At 36.9% G+C, this 18098-nt stretch overlaps 1 protein-coding gene and 1 long non-coding RNA gene across 3 annotated transcripts in view; one reads left to right on the forward strand and one right to left on the reverse strand.

The window, feature by feature from the left end:
* LOC134540826 (protein argonaute-2) overlaps positions 1–18098 on the reverse strand; it is a 59391-nt gene that overhangs the window by 29930 nt on the left and 11363 nt on the right. For both annotated transcript variants that reach the window (XM_063383793.1, XM_063383792.1), the window contains exons 2-5: positions 15433–15555; positions 12779–13059; positions 7728–7859; positions 4659–4833 (exon numbers count right to left, since the gene is read on the reverse strand). In XM_063383793.1, coding sequence (XP_063239863.1) covers positions 4659–4833; positions 7728–7859; positions 12779–13059; positions 15433–15555 — 711 coding nt within the window. The remainder of the gene's footprint in view (positions 1–4658; positions 4834–7727; positions 7860–12778; positions 13060–15432; positions 15556–18098) is intronic.
* LOC134540828 (uncharacterized) lies at positions 1008–4905 on the forward strand. The gene is made up of 2 exons (XR_010076521.1): positions 1008–1088; positions 4607–4905. It is a non-coding gene; the product is annotated as an uncharacterized LOC134540828 (long non-coding RNA).

Below are 18098 nucleotides of genomic sequence, written 5' to 3' on the forward strand. Positions count from 1 at the left end.
TGTTTCAAAGTGGTATCGTAGAAATACCACTACAAAACAAAGGGTTAAAACATTACTATCTTGTGGTATACATGTTTAGCTTCAATAAAGTTTGTTACATAAAAAAAAAAAAAAAAGGCAAGCTGTTTGCTTTTTACGAACGCTAAATATTAATACTATTCATGGTTATTTTATAATTTTTATTGAACAAATGTTATATACATAATTATAGAGCCCAATTGGTTAATTACTTCAAACATTACAAACGTTAAACAATTATAATTTTTTTCACTTCAATCGTGTATTTAGTAAAAAAGAATAAGAGTAATACAGATCTGCCATGAACAATATTCGCTACCTGATTCAACTTTGCAAATATTTTAAAACATTCAATTTGATATTCGGTTTCGCTTCAAAAAATTTAGTTTATCCGCACAGGCCTATTGATAAAACATATCAAAAAAAAAAAAAAAATTTCAAGTTGTTTCTGAACAAAAATTATACTACATTCCAGGTAGGAATGAGAAAAAAAAATTTCAGTTTGGAATTTTTTTTTTTACATTAATTCATTGAGGTACTCGAATTTCGTTAATGACGAAATCGCGAAATTTTACAAATGATTTTGGAACTTCATTCTAAGCACTTACAAATGTGTTTCCAAACGCCTATTTTGATTTTACAGCATTTTGTTTTCACAAAATAACTGGCGATGCCGCGAAATTCATTACTATTCGCGATATTCTTTTTGTTTCACGAAATATCCGCGAAATGTCAGAATTTTAACGCGACATGAATATGAAGTTTCACACTAATACTTTTGCCGCAAAACGTATTTGTTTAGTAAACAAAAACATCGTAAGCCATCTTTATTATGAGACGCGCCATAGATAAGTTGAAGCAAAATAAATACCAAACACTCGGCCTGAAAGCGGCAACCATTTATCAGCGTTCCTAGCGGGATGTGGATGAAGTTAGCCGTTTGGCCATATTTGTTTCCGTTGCAGAGATACTTATCTCTGTTCCGTTGTTGTATTGTTTGTAAATAATAATAGAGAGGTTATGGGATTTTAACGTCGCAATACGCCGGTCATGTGAAATGACCAAATGAGGTTTGAAAAGATCCTACGTTCCATGTAAATAGTTAAATGTGAACGAAAATAGGTACATAGTTGCGGTTTGTTTTGTTTGAAGTTTACTTGGTTTACTTGATACTTCACAATGCCTAAGGTCGTATCAGTGTTTGAAGGAGCTAAAGAATACGAGCATGAAGGATTCATTGTTTTTAATAAAGGAAAGCAGATAATGTTGTGAAAATTTTGCAATACGGTAGTAAGGAAAGGTAATGGAAAAGGAAAGATACTTGTGAAAAACACTGCAAACAGCGAGCATCTCATTTAGGGAAGAAAAAAAGTCAAACATCACCATCAGGTTGTGGAGTGAAAAGGATAATATTGTTCTCCATAAACGAGCAAAGGAAATTAAAGTCGAATTTGCAAGCTATACAGTGCATGCATTTGTTTCTGCAAATATTCCCCTAGAGAAGCTAGATCACCCAGCTATGAGGGAATGGTTAAATGAATACATGAAAGGTTAGTCAAGGAAATGTGTTAAGGTTCTAACGTCCTAATAAACACAATTTGATGGGAAAGAGGCCGGATAATGTGTAGTAAAGTAAAACAAAATTATAGTAAATTTAAAAAAAAACCTTGGAGCCTGAAATTTAACTTATTTTTTAGGGAACCCTTTCTTACATGTTTACCAAACTATTTGGCCAAAGTGGCCAATTCTCCTGACAGGAAAAAATGAATTCTATAAAGTTTTGTGCAGGATCATAGCATAGGCCTATTTAATACTCAAAATGTTTAAATACATCAACACAGACTGTAAAATTCTAGACACTATATGTGACGTAATATTTAAGTAATGTGTATATAATCTATGTACTAGTATAACATTTCCACTTCTGCAAGGCTTACGCAGGAATCTCGTGATTGTGGTATCAAGTATCATGTACAGCTTTGTGTGTGTATCATGAAATTAAATAATTAGTAGAACAAATGCACTCATTAAAAAAAATTATTTTTTTTTTTACCGAAATATACCACCGAAATACTTTTTTTTTTTACCGAAATATAGCACCAAAATCCTATAATTTATTTACCGAAATCAGGCAGTTTTATTTACCATTTTTCATGGGCTCTATTAATTCAACCATGTATTTTAACTGCAAATTTTTTTTTTTTTTTCCCAATACCAATATAGGTTTACATAAATTAATGATAGGTTAATAAATCTTTTATATGCTGTAGTCTGTACGAGTGTGCAGTGTTCAGTTTTAAAACTCCGTTACAAACTTATTTTCACTTGTAAAATTTTAGGTATGTAACAATCCAGACTACTACCAACCCACTTTCTAAAAAAGTTAAATTAAAGATTTATTATTTTTCTGATCATATTCAGAACTGGGTGAGGTTTTTTGATGTGCAAAACCTATTTAAGCCCGCCGCACACGGTACAATATTCCTTACAATATTGTAAGCTAGGAGTTTTACTGGCTCTACTACTAGTTTCTTCACTCGAATTCAAGCTGGATACTAATAGCTGTACTAATAGCTGGGCTACTGGTTTTGCGTAATAGACAGCGTCCTATTTTCATTGCTTGGTGTGGTCCAATATTTAAGGAGTGGTCAATCAGAACTCACGAAATCAGCATGAGGGGTTGTTTACACTTTTAAGCACGCATATCGTGATAAACATGGATGGAAAGAAGTGGAATAGTTACCAACTCGTTTTAATAAATTCATACAAAGAAGAGCCTTGTTTGTATGCAGTAAAAAATGAAAAAATTATCATAATAAAAATTTGTTGTGGAGAATTTTCTCTTAACAAAACTAGTAAGGCAGCTAGAATCGTGTGCAGCAGAAACTTGTAGCCTACACAGTACAGAAACCAGTAAGTATTCTAGTAAGCAAACTAGTAGAAAATATTGTACCGTGTGTGGTGGTATTTACTTTTTTTTAAGAAGTATTAGTGCATTTGCAACGTGTTTTGTGATCATAATCTACATTATTTAGTAGTCTAAAAGCTATTTCTACCTGTTTTTGCTGTTTTTATGTGCTTCAAAGTATTTCTTTAATATTATTTGCTTTGGTTCTTAGTCTGAAAGCAGGATGACACAACCATCTAGTGACAAGGCAATCAGGATAGAAAGAGACAGTGCCGGTCACGTGAACTCTGCAAGCGAGGGAAAGACTTGCGAGTTGGTTGAGATGCTGTAGCTGGGTGCCCGTGATTGGCCGATACTTTCGCGTGTACCTTCGTGACTGGTTGTAATTGACGTCGCACGAGCGCCCTGGGGACTTTCCGGGGGACAAAGGGCAGCCACGGAGACAGTCAGCGTCTGGTCGACGTACTGAAAGGTTGTGCATCAGGCAGTGGCTCAAAATTAGCAAAAGAATTTAGAGGCAGAGAATTTCTAGGCTGTTATCGGGGCTCCACTGTTGACATTTTACAGTTTCCAATAGTTTGGAACTGTTATTTAGACGAATTCGGCCACAGTCGAAGGTAATAGCCCACGAAAATGGTTTGGTTAAAGTTGTCATTGTTCCGAGGACACAGTCATTCGGCATGCACTGTTGAGTTCCAAAAGACTTTGGGATTTAATTTATGAACAGCATGTATTCCCACTAATTGCAATTGTGTCAAGGGTATTCAATAGGGTTAGTTTTATTTTAAGTTTCAACAAATCTGAGTAATGCATACTGTAGTCCCATTTTCACCATATTTTGTTATAAATTTATAAATACCTGAGACAGAAATAGCCAAGACTATATATATATATATATATATATATATATATATATATATACACACATATACATATACATACATATACATGTGTGTGTGTGTGTGCACATTAAAAAAAAAAAAAAAACTGGTAAAACTGGAGGTCACTCATTCATCCCAATCATTCATCACTACCATGAGTGATGCGACATGGGAATACGTGGAACTAGACTAATATATTCCCACCCAGAATATAATTATTTAATAACCACAATTAGAAAATTTGTGCATGCCACACTCTTTACTTTTTTGCTTGGCCTGGTAAAGCGATCAAAGTTGCAATGTTCTGTAGTGTTAAAAATTTTTTTAATTAACTTATTTTTTGTCACCATCAATTTTTTTTCGAGTGCCTTTAAAAAAAAAAGAGCACAAATTAATTTACCGAGACATCATTATTTTAAATTTCAAGCTCTTTATAAAATTTCACGTTACAGTCGGCACTGCTTGACTAATCATTAAAAAAGAACCCATGTTGGAAAGTATGCCGAACCAAGCAGGCCTGTTTTCCTTCCAAAATCGACATTCACCGGGCCACTTCTCAGGTGAACATGCAAAGGCAGACAGACAGTGGCGTGGCCAGGATTTGAGCATGGGGGGGGGGGGGGTCCTCCCCCCGGGAAAAACTTGGATTTTACTTGGATTTTAAGGTGTAAAATAGTGCTATTTTAGCAGTTTTCAGTTCTTGAATTTAAATATTGTAATGGTAATTTTTTTTTATTAATTTTAATATCAAATTTGTTTGAGTGATGAATAAGAAATTAATTAAAGATTTGGTGCTAAGGGAAGGGGCCCCTGAAGGCGGGGAGGGACGACCGACCGCCAGTGTCTCTCACCGTCGATGTTGAGCATCATCTTCCACTGCGACGGCCGCACGGACTGGTGGAAGCCGAACCACACCTCCCGCCCGCCGCCCAGCGGGTGGTAGTAGCCGTCGGGGGACGAGAAGAACGAGCGGCCCACCGGGGTGTACGTCATGGAGGGCAGGTGGCGCATCACCACGTCCAGGGCCTGCGGAGCGGGGAGGGGGGGCGCCCGGCTTGTGTAGTATAAATAAATATAAATTTTGTTTTGAACAAGAAAGTTGTTTTATCTTATTAATACCCTGGTTAAGAAAATTTCTATTGTATAAAAAACTAGGAGTGAAAAATTTTGATGTTGGACTTAGGGCAATATTTTAGGTGAAATTTAAGGAAAACGTGGAGACATGTTGGTAAATTTTATAATTTTTTGTTCATCTTTATGTGAATTTCAACAGGAGATTAATTGTGAATTAACTTAATTTTTCATAATATAATTCAAACCAGCACATTGCCTAGTGGCAACAAAAAAAGTTAAAAGTAAGTTAGTAGTCATGTGGGTTTCAAAATTCAAATTGAACAAAATTAAATTAATTGAAATACTTAAAATATTACAACTTTAACCCAAAAAATGCTGAATAGGACAAATATAGCAGCACAATTTGAACAAAAATACTGATAACAGCACAAAATGTACAAATATTTCCCCAAAAAATGTTGAGTCCAACATCAAAAAAGTTGTTTTCTAATTTTATATTGAAATAATATACAAACATGGTAATAAAAAATCTGACATGTCCAATTTATAACAGTTTATTTGCACCAGCAAAATCATATTTCATTATTGGCAGTAAATAACACCTCGCATCTTGCTTGAGAAAAGCTTAAACATTTCTTAGCATTAACCAGTTTTCCAAGGACATTTAAGTTGGAACTCCTAACAAATTTTTACTTCGCACTTACAGGCCTCTCATGCCTCTCTCTAATACATACACCCCACACCCAATCCATTGTTCCTGAACCTCATTTAACAGCAATCTTAACACAAATTACTTTACAAAATCAAACTTGTTTAGAAAAAACCTGAAAAAAGTAGGCCGAAACAGGCAAAAAAATCCAGTAAAACGGCTTGTTTGTGAATAATTACACGCAAAATAGTAATGATTAAAAATGTCTGTTAAAATACAAGGCACATTCTTAAAAACACACAGCATGTGCAAATAACATATATTGATATCTTTAACCTATGATCATACTGTTTCATAACAAATACAACACTCAAAAACATTGACTTATTACTACTTACATATACAAAAAAGGAAGTTTAAAAGAAAAATATTTAGCTAGGAGGGCAGGGGTCTTGCAACGTTACAAGCATGGAAAATTCTATCAATTTTAAGGTTTTTGTTTACTAAATATTCTTGCGGAATCTCTGAAATGTTACGCATGGTGATTTTTACAGTTAAATTTTAATTAAAATACATTTTTTCAAACATACCAACCATAAAAAAACTTCAAGCATTGACTGCTATCATACGTTTTGTGCGTGTGTTAACAGTAAGAAAATTTTTGTACACAACGGTTTATTTTTTTGGTCATCGCACAGGTAAAATCTACATCTTCACAGTAATGTGATATTTTGCTGTCTCATCGCCTTTGCACTGTGGCATCGTGCTACTGTGATTCCAGCGTAACTCTAGCTATTTCCCGAGTTTTTTTAAGTATTCCATATACTATTTTTTTCCCCTGTGTCATCTGTCTGTGTAGCAAAATAACACACACACTAAAATAAAAATTACACCATGAAAACACATTTAGACAAACATACACATCATGAAAATTTGACTATACCACATACTAGGCCAGTGCTTCTCAAACTTTTGGATGTCGGGGCACATATAAAATCATACAAATAACAGATAACTGTAGGCACACTACATAAAACTTTCTGAGAAATATGTTATAATAATTAAGTCAAACACTACAGAATATATATTACATATATTTAAAGTATACTATCCTGCTCTGTCTTTTTATACTTATAACCAATGAAAATGAGTTTGCCTGCAATAATAACCACCAAATTTTCTATTCCACCTATTTTCAATTCCCTAATACTGAATACGTAAGTTCATCTCCGGCAACCGTAAGATGCAACTCAGTTTGGGAACTCAAAAATTTGAAAAATAAACAAGTGTGCCTTGTAAATCAAGTAGATTCAATAAAGTAACTTATAACCGAGCAAATATGGTACAGTATTTTTCAAGTATGTAGATTCAGCAAAGCCTGTAAGAAACAAGTATACTGAGTGAGGCATCTCAGAATTGAGTAAATTTGGTAGAGCATCTTAGAATCAAGTAAATTTGGTAATGCATCTTAGAATAAAGTATTTGGTAGAGCACCTTAGAATCAAGTAAATTTGGTAAATCATCTTAGAATCAAGTAAATTCTGTAAAGCATCTTAGAATCAAGTATTTGGTAGAGCATCTTAGAATCAAGTAAATTCAGTAAAGCATCTTACAATCAAGAAAATTCGGTAAAGCATCTTAGAATAAAGTATTTGGTAGAGCACCTTAGAATCAAGTAAATTTGGTAAATCATCTTAGAATCAAGTAAATTCTGTAAAGCATCTTAGAATCAAGTATTTGGTAGAGCATCTTAGAATCAAGTAAATTTGGTAAAGCATATTAAAATCAAGTAAATTCTGTAAAACATCTTAGAAACAAGTAAATTCTGTAAAGCATCTTAGAATCAAGTAAATTCTGTAAAGCATCTTAGAATCAAGTAAATTTGGTAAAGCATATTAAAATCAAGTAAATTCGGTAAAGCATCTTAGACTTGAGTAAATTCGGTAACACATCTTAGAATCGAGTAAATTCGGTAAAGCATCTTAGAATCGAGTAAATTCGGTAAAGCATCTTAGAATCGAGTAAATTTGGTAGAGCATCTTAGAATAAAGTAAGTGAGTAAATTAGATTAAGCGGAGCTAAAGCTTCTTAGAATCAAGAACTTTTAGTACAGTGTTTAAGAATCAAGTGAATTCAGTTAAACATCTAATAATCGAGTGAGAACGGAGTGGATGGAGGTACGGAGACAGGCACTCACCAGGATGGCGTCGTAGGGGATCTGCCGCGTGCGTCCCTCCAGGGCCTCTTCGAGGGCGTACAGGGACACCTGCTCCACCCACTTGATGGTGACGCGGAACACCCTGTCCTTCCCCTCCCCTGGTAGCGTCACCTGCGGGGGGAACACGCTTCAGGCCTTCAGGCTCCGCCTCGCCCCCGTGCATACCCGTCTCACGAGTTCACTTTCCTGGCTCCTGGGTGCAGGCCGCGTCAGGTGATTGTCTCGCGACGCTTCGGCAGTAACTGCAGCTGCAGTGGCTGCAGAAACGTCGCGAGACAATTCGCGGGTGCCCCAGGAAAAAAAAAGGGGATATGTCGAAATTACTTAAATTAAGATATTAAAACATTTAAAGTTCTTCCAAGTACGCGAGATCAGTAATTAATCAATCATTCCAAAAGTTCAGTGCCATAGAATATAACACACAAGGGTGCTATACTTAACCCATTTGGACCAATTTGTAGAGCTCATTCTCCTTTATTTCATACCATAAAAAACGTTTTTTTTTGCCAATATTTGACTTATCCCCTTATTCCCGCGCACCCGCGAATTACAACCCAGAAGCCAAGAAAATGCCGCACAACGGCCGTGAAAGCCTGCGATCTTCACTTACGAGTTCAGTTTAAAAAAAAAAAAATTCCTACGAGCATTCCATATGATGGTGTGTTTCAACTATGGTCATCAAAGACATCAGTGTTACAAGTTATCTGCTACTTATAAAAACTAAATAGTCAAGATAGTATTTGTGATTTATTCTTATATTCTTTTAACTGATTGCATTTTGGGCTTTCATAAAAGTGGCCAAAATTTAAAAAAAAAAAGCCAGTCTATTTTAACAAAATGTCACCCCTTCTAGCAAGGTTTGGTCACATCGAAAATACATGATAGATTCACAATAAATATGAACTGATTTTGTTCTGTGTCTAAGGTAGTCAACAATATTTATTTGTCCTAAAAAAACCCTTCCCATCACTTTAGATAATGGTTGGTGTTATCAAAAATCCTTTCAGGCAAACTTGTTTGGTACTACTCTTTAAGAGTTAATTATTGTTCATATTAAGGGAGTTTAAAATAAAATATATAAAAAAAATTCCCATTTATAACCCTTTGATCACAACATGGTAGCGACTTCAGAAATATCCACCTAATAGGCTAATTACAAAAAATTAAAAATTTGGTGGGCTTATTTATGTTAATAACATTCACTGGCTCTCCCTTTCCCCTAAAGCAGCACAGACTGTGAACTGTGGCAGAATACTGTTCCTGGAACGAGACAATATTTATAGCAATCAAGTTTTTTGCAGCACTTTTCACAGTTTTCCATTCCTTCGTTGATTTCGAAATCTAACAAGCATTGCCAACTCGTAACAGTACTTAATATTGTTCATATCAGACCTGTGATTTTACAGTAAAGAAAGGATTACAGCGCTTAAGGAACCTGCCTAGTCAGGCGTGTATTTGAGGCTACAGTGAAGTTATATCCAGAGGTCAGGTTCTCCAGCTATCCAGAGAATAGAAATCAATATGCATCCTTAAATAATCATGGTTACTCTCCATTTCTAGTGAGTTCTGGTGTTCAGCAGGGCGGTACACTTTCACCTCTCCTTTTTAACTTTATTTAATGACATCACTAATGTTCTCAATCACGCAACAAGTGTTCTTTTAGCTGACAATCTTAAAATCTACATGGAAAAAACCTTCGCCAAATTATCGCATTATACCCCAAAATTACATTATTCAAGTTAATAATCGGTGTACTATAAATCTGGTTACTCTTAATACAAACAAAACTAAGATAATTTCCTTCACGAGAAAACTTAATACAGTCAATCATAACTCTCATATAAAGAACTTGAAAATCTTTAAAACCTATGTATTGCATTAATAATCTTGGAATCATTTTAGACTCTAAATTATACTCTATTCATAAACATGATGACTATTTATTTTTCCTCCTGTAAAATCTTGACCATAAAATTAGATGATGAAGATAAAGGTGTAATGGATACATTCAAGACTCTCTAAAAAAAATTATTCTGATAAGACACATTTTAGCCATATTCACTTCTAAAAATACAGTTAAAAATATATATATAGTTCTGTTCCCCACACACACACACACACGCACGCGCGCGCACTCACACACACACACACACATATGGAACAGAACTACCCATCCACCCTGGGTGCATCATTAAATGCTTTTCGTAAACAGATCCCACACATATATCTGCAGCAGTTCTCAAATCACATGGTTTATATCCTGCAGGTAGACCTGACACCTTTTAAATAACCAGTTTATATATTTATCCATCACACTGGAAACAATTATTCCTAGTTAGAATTCTAGCATCGTAAATATAAAAAAACATTATAAAAAATAATGGTCTGGCATACAGTTAAAAAAAAAAAAATTGAATCTTGATACTCACTAAGCACTCAACACAGGCGACTTCGCCTCGCGACATCTTCAACCTAACTGAACCAAAGTGAACCAATCGCCACTGTGCCAGTCTGGATGGCGTAGTGTTACGCGCTGATAGACTTTATCAGCATGTGGTAGGGGTACTGTGGCTTGCAGGTTTCACAAAAGGTATCAAATAGCGTGCTGATAGTGACGTGACACCATCAAGCAACACAGGCGAGACTGTCACCCCACACTCGCTGATATGACAGCTTCCCCTCGCAACTCGAGTCAGTCTCATGGGAGGCAGCAGTGTCGCATCACTGGTTTGGTAATTTTATAACATCCGAGATTTTTTTGAAATTGCTGTCCAAACTATACTACATATGTCCTTTATTTTCGTTTTGTGTGAATTTTTTTATTTATTTTATGTCTAACATAATTTCGTGACTGTAAACTGCAAATAAATTTGTTGCAATTTGTTCTTTGAATGGGTCTTGCAATAAGGAAGATTTATTCGAGTTTGTTTTTTTTGGACATACGCCATATCTGGTAACCAGTACGTCCATAAAAACCTCGTAAGGTAGGGGGTTCACACACCGTGTTGATTTTTTTTATTTCTTATTTTCTCGTCATTACTATTATTTAAGGGCTGTGGCCAATGAGCTCTTTTGATTTTCTTGCTTTGAAGTTTGGAGACTCCAAATTCAATTTCAATTTTTTTTTAAGAGGCCAACTGTTTGGAAGTGGTGTTAAAATCTGCATTTTTACACTTCTGTCTATAGTAGCTTTGAACTTGTCTTTTAATTGTTCATTATTTTAACTGTCGCAATCTTTTACAGAGTTAAGGCTACCTGGACTTAAATTAAATACTTTGGTTCGAAAAACTGGATGTGTTGTCTCATATAGGCCCTACTTAAACTTTTTTTTTTTATATAAAGTAGGAGTTTATTCTATAGCATTCAGGCTTTTATTCAGAGCATCAATTGCCTCTAATTTCTCTGGAGTTGACAATGCATTCTGCACTACTTTCTCAGAAACATAAGAAAAATATCTTGTGGTTCAGAGTTATCAGAAACATAGACTTCTGCATTGGTTGAAATCTCTGGAAGTTCCAGCACAGCTTTATGACACCCATCACATGTTGTCACCCTTACGTAAACTGGAATTACAACTCAAAATGCTTGCATTTACACATCTCAAGTTTTTCTTATAATAATCATGACGAGGTTTCCTAAACGGATCACAACAATAAACTGACAAATGTTTTGAAGTACCAGGTACATCCATTTTCGTGTTACAATATATAGTACTATAGTACACATACTATTAAAATGGTTAATAATTAAAATCAGATCAACAAAAATAATCAAAATTAATAAAAATGGGCTACATAATAATATGTCCTTTTACTAATAAACTAGGTTTGAAATTTAACTTACAGTACTTTTGTTTTGAATGATTGTATACTCAGTGTAAAGTCTAAATATGTGTGTGTGTGTGTGTGTATATGTATGTATGTATGTATGTATGTATGTATGTATGTATGTATGTAAATACAGTATACTCCCCATTATCCGCGCCTGCTACGAAAAAAAATACAGCACATATGTAAATATGTATTTTATTACAAGTGAGCAAATTTGAACTCTATTGACGAGTGTATTGTGTGCAGTATACAGTAAAACGCCACAGGCCTTCTCGGAACTCACGCAGTAGGCTGGCATGCGTTGATATTTTTGTCTCTGTCGCACTTTGTTCATAGTCGTGTGGTTTGCTTTTTAGTGTCTGATGAAGTCTCCAAGTACGTACAGTTCTGTATCCTTGTTACGAAGCAAGTACAGAGCACTTTTATTTTTGCATTACTGAAATGTATTGTATGTTAATTATTCAGTAAAATACTAACATTTCAGCATAATTAAAATTTTTTTTTTCTATTAATAGTAACTTTTACTTAACACATTAATATTTTTGGTTTTTTAAGCAGAAATAAATGTATCCTTTTTTTTTGTTTCCCATTTTCGGCTTTTTTTTCCGGATTATCCGCGATTTTCACTATACGCGGTGGCCCTGCCACTTAATTTCGCGGATAATCGGGAGTGTACTATATATATATATATTTCATATGGTAAAAATGATAAAATATAATTATAATAATACTACTTTATAAAAATAATTTTATGCTGTATATAGAATGAAGTACGAGGTGTATTATAATAATATTTTATAATTTTTACCATATAAATACTATTTTAATAATACTACTCTATAAAAATAATTTTATGCTGTATATAGAATGAAGTACGAGGTGTATTATAATAATACTACTCTATAATAGTATTTTATAATTTTTACCATATAAATACTATTTTAATAATACTACTCTATAAAAATAATTTTATGCGGTATATAGAATGAAGTACGAGGTGTATTATAATAATACTACTCTATAATAGTTTTTTATAATTTTTACCATATAAAAACTATTATAATAATACTACTCCATAAAAATAACACAAAGTACTAGGCCCGCTAGAATGAAAACGACACAGAAATCCCCGCTACACGAGCTGCACGAAAGTACGAGGGGTCCTCGCCGGGGGGAAACGGGGGAAACGGGGACTCTCACCTCCAGCTCGACGCGGTCGTTGCCGATGGGCAGCGGGTCGCGCGTGTACAGGTTGTTGCGGCCGTCGAACACGGGCTTGAGCGCGCCGAAGATCTTGCTGTAGGCGTGCACCATGGTCTCGATGATCTCGCGGTTCACCTTGCGCGGGCACTTGTCGGGCTGGATGTTGATGTCGTAGTGGTGCACGTAGCCGCGCGGCATGGTGATCTGGAAGTGGTTCGCCCGCAGGATGATGGGGCGGCCCTCGCGCCCCAGGTTGGGCCGGCGCGGGCAGTTGAACACTGCCGGTCGAACAAGACGCGTCACTGCGCGTCGCTGGCGTGGCCAGGACTTGTGTGTGGAGGGGTGTTCAGAAGCAATTCCCCCTCCCCCCATAACCCCCACGTATTAAAGCGGGGGAATCCAGGGCGTCATCCCCCGGGGAAATTTTTTTGGTTTTCAAGCTGTAAAGCACTGTTTTTTTTTTAAAGCAGTTTTTCGGTACTCAAAATTCAAATATCGTGATGGTAAAAAAAATGTTTATCGATTTCTAATATGCAAATTTCTTTTGAGTGACGAATAAGGAAATTTTAATTAAAGATTCGGTGCTAAGGGGGGAGGGGATGGGGTGTGTTTGAACCCCTGAAACCACACCCCCCCCCCCCTCCCCGGCTTCGCCCCCGACTGCTGCGCGGCCAGGCTCCACTTCCCTCAACGCTGCTTCGCGAAGGAGAATTCGGAATGAGAATTTCGCGAATAGATTTTTTTTTTGTCGTATTTCATCAAAGAGCATCATCTCACAATATTCATTTCCCACTTCTAAAGAAAAGTTACTGAAAGACGCCATGTGCAACTGTAATAATATAGTCAAATATTTTATGGCATGAAATACAGACTGTACTTGGAAACATAATTCCTGCTGTTTCTGTGTACACATGAGGGCTGTGATAAGGAGGAAATACACTAAGGATTAAAATTATACTTCCAAAAAGATATCTTTGTAAACTTATGTTGGTTAATTGCTGTTACTCTCTAATCGTTTTCACATGTTTTATTTTTGTTTTAAATCTCCCCCCCCCCCCCCCCAAAAAAAGGAGGGGGGGGGGGGTCCTGATTCCTGGGACTTGTGGTGGGCTTACCAGTTACTTTAGAGTGACAGTAAATTTGGTTCCAGTGAAATATCGGCTCCGATGAAATTTAACGGTGAAATCACCATCCATTAGTTCTCGTGACTGCTCCCTCGCGCCGCTGAGTGGCGAAATGAAGGGTTACTGTAGCTCAGCAGAGACGGAACTGATTCCCGCGCTTCAGAACTCCAAAATCGCGTGGCAAAAGGGCCTACGTTAAGTCGCGGGGAATCTCGCCGCGTAAACAAAACATTGCTATCGGTAAACCGCAACGGTAAACCTACGACGGTGGCTACAAAAGGAACTGCGTGTAAAAGCTTCAGGTTTTGACCGCCATATCGCAGTGGCTGTCCTACTTCCATTTGTTTATCTGTTAGTAGCCAGCAGTGCTGTCCTGTGCATGTGTCATTATAGTATTGTCCTCAATGTTATTCATTTTGTTTCATGTGGATGTTTTGTCTACGTAATTTTTTTTGTTTATCGTGCCTAGCACCCATGGCCTTATGCCGTCGGTAGCATGGGCGTCGCAAGGATATATTTTGGGGGGGGGGGGGGGGGGGGGGGGGGACGACTTCAATTGATTTAGTTGTTGAGGAATATCCATCCCCTGGAGAAAAAAAGCGGGCGGTATGGGGGGGTCCTCCCCCGGGAAAACTTGGGGTTTGAAGTTGCAAAAAGGTGTTTTTTAGGTATTTTTCTTTCCTAAATATTCTAATTATAGTTGGTTGCAATATATAATTTATTTTTCATAAAAAATATTTTCAGAGAACAAATTTGTAAAAAAAAAAAAAAAAAAAAAAAAAAAAAAAAAAAAAAAAAAACCCAGTTAACATACTCTGTATTCGGTATGGGACCCGATTTTTGATTTCACACGAAGATCGAATTAAAAAGTGCTCACATTACCACGATTGGACTAAATGCCATCACGCGCAACATACGGGTTGTATCACAGAAATCATATTTTTTTTAACATAACTACGAAACTAAGTAACTAAGTATATCATTGGAAGAGATGAAATTGAAGACTTTTATTATTGGGGGGGGGGGGGGGGCGCATGACCCCCCCCCCCGCCGGTTGCGACGCCCATGGTCGGTAGGCATGTAACAAATTGATAAATAAATAAAGAAATAAATAAATAATATTCTGCTAGTCTTTCATTCGGTAAACAGTCAGGGGCGCAACAACTAAATTTCCAAGGGGGGGAGGGGGTGTCAATATACCTTTTTATAAAGAATAATCGATCCCCCCTATCGAAGCGGGGGAGGTCCCGGGAAAATTTGTATTTCAAGGTGGAAAATGGTGCTATTTAAGCAGTTTTACTATCTAAAAATTGATTACACAGCACTTTCTTTGCCCCCGTTTGCCCCCCACTTCAAGGTTTCAGAGGGGGTGGGGGTGGGGGCAAAATACCCTTGCCCCCCCCCCCCTGGTTGTTGCACCCCTGTAAACAGTGTGGGTAGCAGATGTCACAGAATCTCACTGCCCCCTGTGGTCACAGGAAAGTAGCGGGCACGGACCACTGGCCCTGGCCGAAGGTTTCGACTCACTCGGCAGCTCCGGCGGCTGGGGCGGCTGCTGGGGCGGCGCCAGGCCGAGCCCGGCGGGGGGCACTGCGACGGGTCCCGGGGGCCCCACCGGGCCGGGCGGCCCCGGCGGGCCCGGGGGAGGTGCTGGAACACGACACATGCCCTCCGTCAGCACTCCCCCCCGCGTTGCCGCGAATCCAGCCCCAGGCGAAACACCGGGGTGTGTTCCCTGGTGCGCGCCACATCCTGTCCTGACCGTCGACGAGACCCGGTCTCGAGGAACCAAACAAAACTTTAACCGACCGCCCCTCTGTGCCCCTTTCAGGTTGAAGAATGAATGACCCGACGCACAAGTGCCATCGCAGCGGAAGCCGGAGATGGACAAGGATCGAAGTTGACGGAATCAAAAGCCCCGAGAATAAACTAATGGGCTCGCTGAAACGTCTGCCTCATCGCATATTCCTCCACCGCATAGCCATTTCTCGGAGATCTTTAGAATTTTTTCCTTCCGAAAAACTGCAGCTTTTGTTTCTGGGAAGAAAAAAAAAATATTTTTCAAATAAAAACAAAAATCAATCTATAGTTGGATAATTTCACTGATGATGAGAGCGCTCTAATATTTAAGTACGAGTTTTTTTCTCTGGTAGCATATGTAGTTGTATTTTACTTTTAATTGTAACATTTATATTTAAATCAATTTACTACTTAACTTAAACTTTAATTGTTTAATTGTTTTTTCCCCCATTGGTTTTGTATTTTTTTGTACACCTATTATTCTGTAAAATTTCCTTTTCATTATTTGGGGTTATAGTTAAAATACTGCACGTAGCATTACGAGACTAGTAACTGTCGCGCACAAGCTTATTTTTGTGTTGAATTTCCTGAAACACTTAAGTATGAATGTGTAAAGATGTGAAAAGAAATAAATAAATAATGATTTTCCAACTTGCGAGAAAGTACGAGTTTGACCTCGGCGGGAATGGAACCCGGACTGCGAGTGGATCGACCGATCGACTGATCGACTCGGACGGTGATTCTACTGGAAGCCGCTTGGGGCCGGTCGCACGCTGGCTTCACTGCCACGACCCTCTCTTTATCCAAGACACGACACAACAACAAACTACCTAATAAAAGTAATTTACACTAACACACATTTAAACTAGAAAGTATATTTTTCAGTCCTTCAGAACTTACACACTCACCAATTGTTTTTTCCCCAGCTAAGTCATTAAACAAAATGTTACACATTTTAAAAATAGCATTTTACAAAAGAAATCGTCTCACACACACACACACAAGTACCGCTATTATTTAAAAATGAAAGACATGGCATGGAAATCAGTTATATAAGTCAAACTATGTTTACAAAAAAATACTTTGAAAATGTAACTATACATAGGTTCCCATCCTTTATGCAATAAAAAATTGAGTTTTTAAGGACTCTCAAGAAATAACAGTCAATAGTTTAATAGTTAATGCACACACACAAAAAAAAACTTTGTTCAGTTCAATTATTTCTGGAACAAATATCTAACCCAAGCATAGTGCCTATTTGAAATTTTTCGCCCCAACATTTAATTTGATCACCAATTACATTTACATCATACGTTAAAAGTAAGACAACAAAACACGTCTTTTTAGTTTACAGGTGAGATTAAAAAAAATTCAAAAAAATTTTTTTTACACATAAAATATAATCACGTAGCCCGAAATTTGCCAATTGTACTGTGCTTGCGCAAAGCGTTTTTTTCTGCAAAGTCGGAAACGAAAAGAACATTGAAATGCCAACAAAATATCTACTACCTGCACGCTATCAGTCTTCACCGAGAAATAAGTTTTTAACGACTCATAGTGAAAATTTAATGACATTTAAAGGGACTTACGTATTTAATTAAAGACAAATTAAGGACTTTTTTTTAAGGATATTAAGGAGGCATATAAACTTTGTACAATAACAAACAATTAAATTCTGAGAATATTTGTGCTTGATGCGTGAAAGGGGTTAAGTCCAAAATCACAGTTTTGAGAAATTCGCGATTGATAACTATCAGGTTTCTTGAAGTCATTTTTTTATGCTTCATCAACTGCTTTAGAACTTTGGAAACTCATTAATTGTTTTAAATTAATGTCTCAAATCTCTCTTATCAATTTTAAAAGTAAATAATTTAATATCACTAAGTATTTTTAAACATTTGTGACTTAACCCCCTTTACGCCAACAAGCACAGATTTGTGAACGGTAGAAACTCCCCCCCATATCCCCGTGCACACAGGCTGTAAGAACTCCGACCACCAACCAAGGGCGTATCCGGCCCAAAACGGAAAGTGAGAAGGGGGGTGGGGTTTCAAACGCTTTCAAGGACAAGGATTGTCTTATGACTTTGCACAACTGAAACACCAACAGCCAACCTGTTAAGGGTAACTTTATAGTATTCACTGTTCAACGAATTTTAGCAAGATGGGCTGTATTTCAATAAAAGTCCTTGTCGAAAATCTGGTCCAAAGCTGGGGGTTTAGTATTTTTCTAGTCTTTTCAGCTTTTATTAGGGCAGTTTCATTATATAGTTCAAAAATTTGCACTGCAAATGGAATGATTCATATAGTCGTAGCTGCTCGGGCAACGAATTCTAGCAGTGCGTGCCGAAAATATGTGATTCACTTCCAGAAATGTAGATGAGCACAATTTAC

This window comes from Bacillus rossius, chromosome 17 (genome assembly GCF_032445375.1).
Source record: "Bacillus rossius redtenbacheri isolate Brsri chromosome 17, Brsri_v3, whole genome shotgun sequence".
NCBI classification, from domain to species: domain Eukaryota; kingdom Metazoa; phylum Arthropoda; class Insecta; order Phasmatodea; family Bacillidae; genus Bacillus; species Bacillus rossius.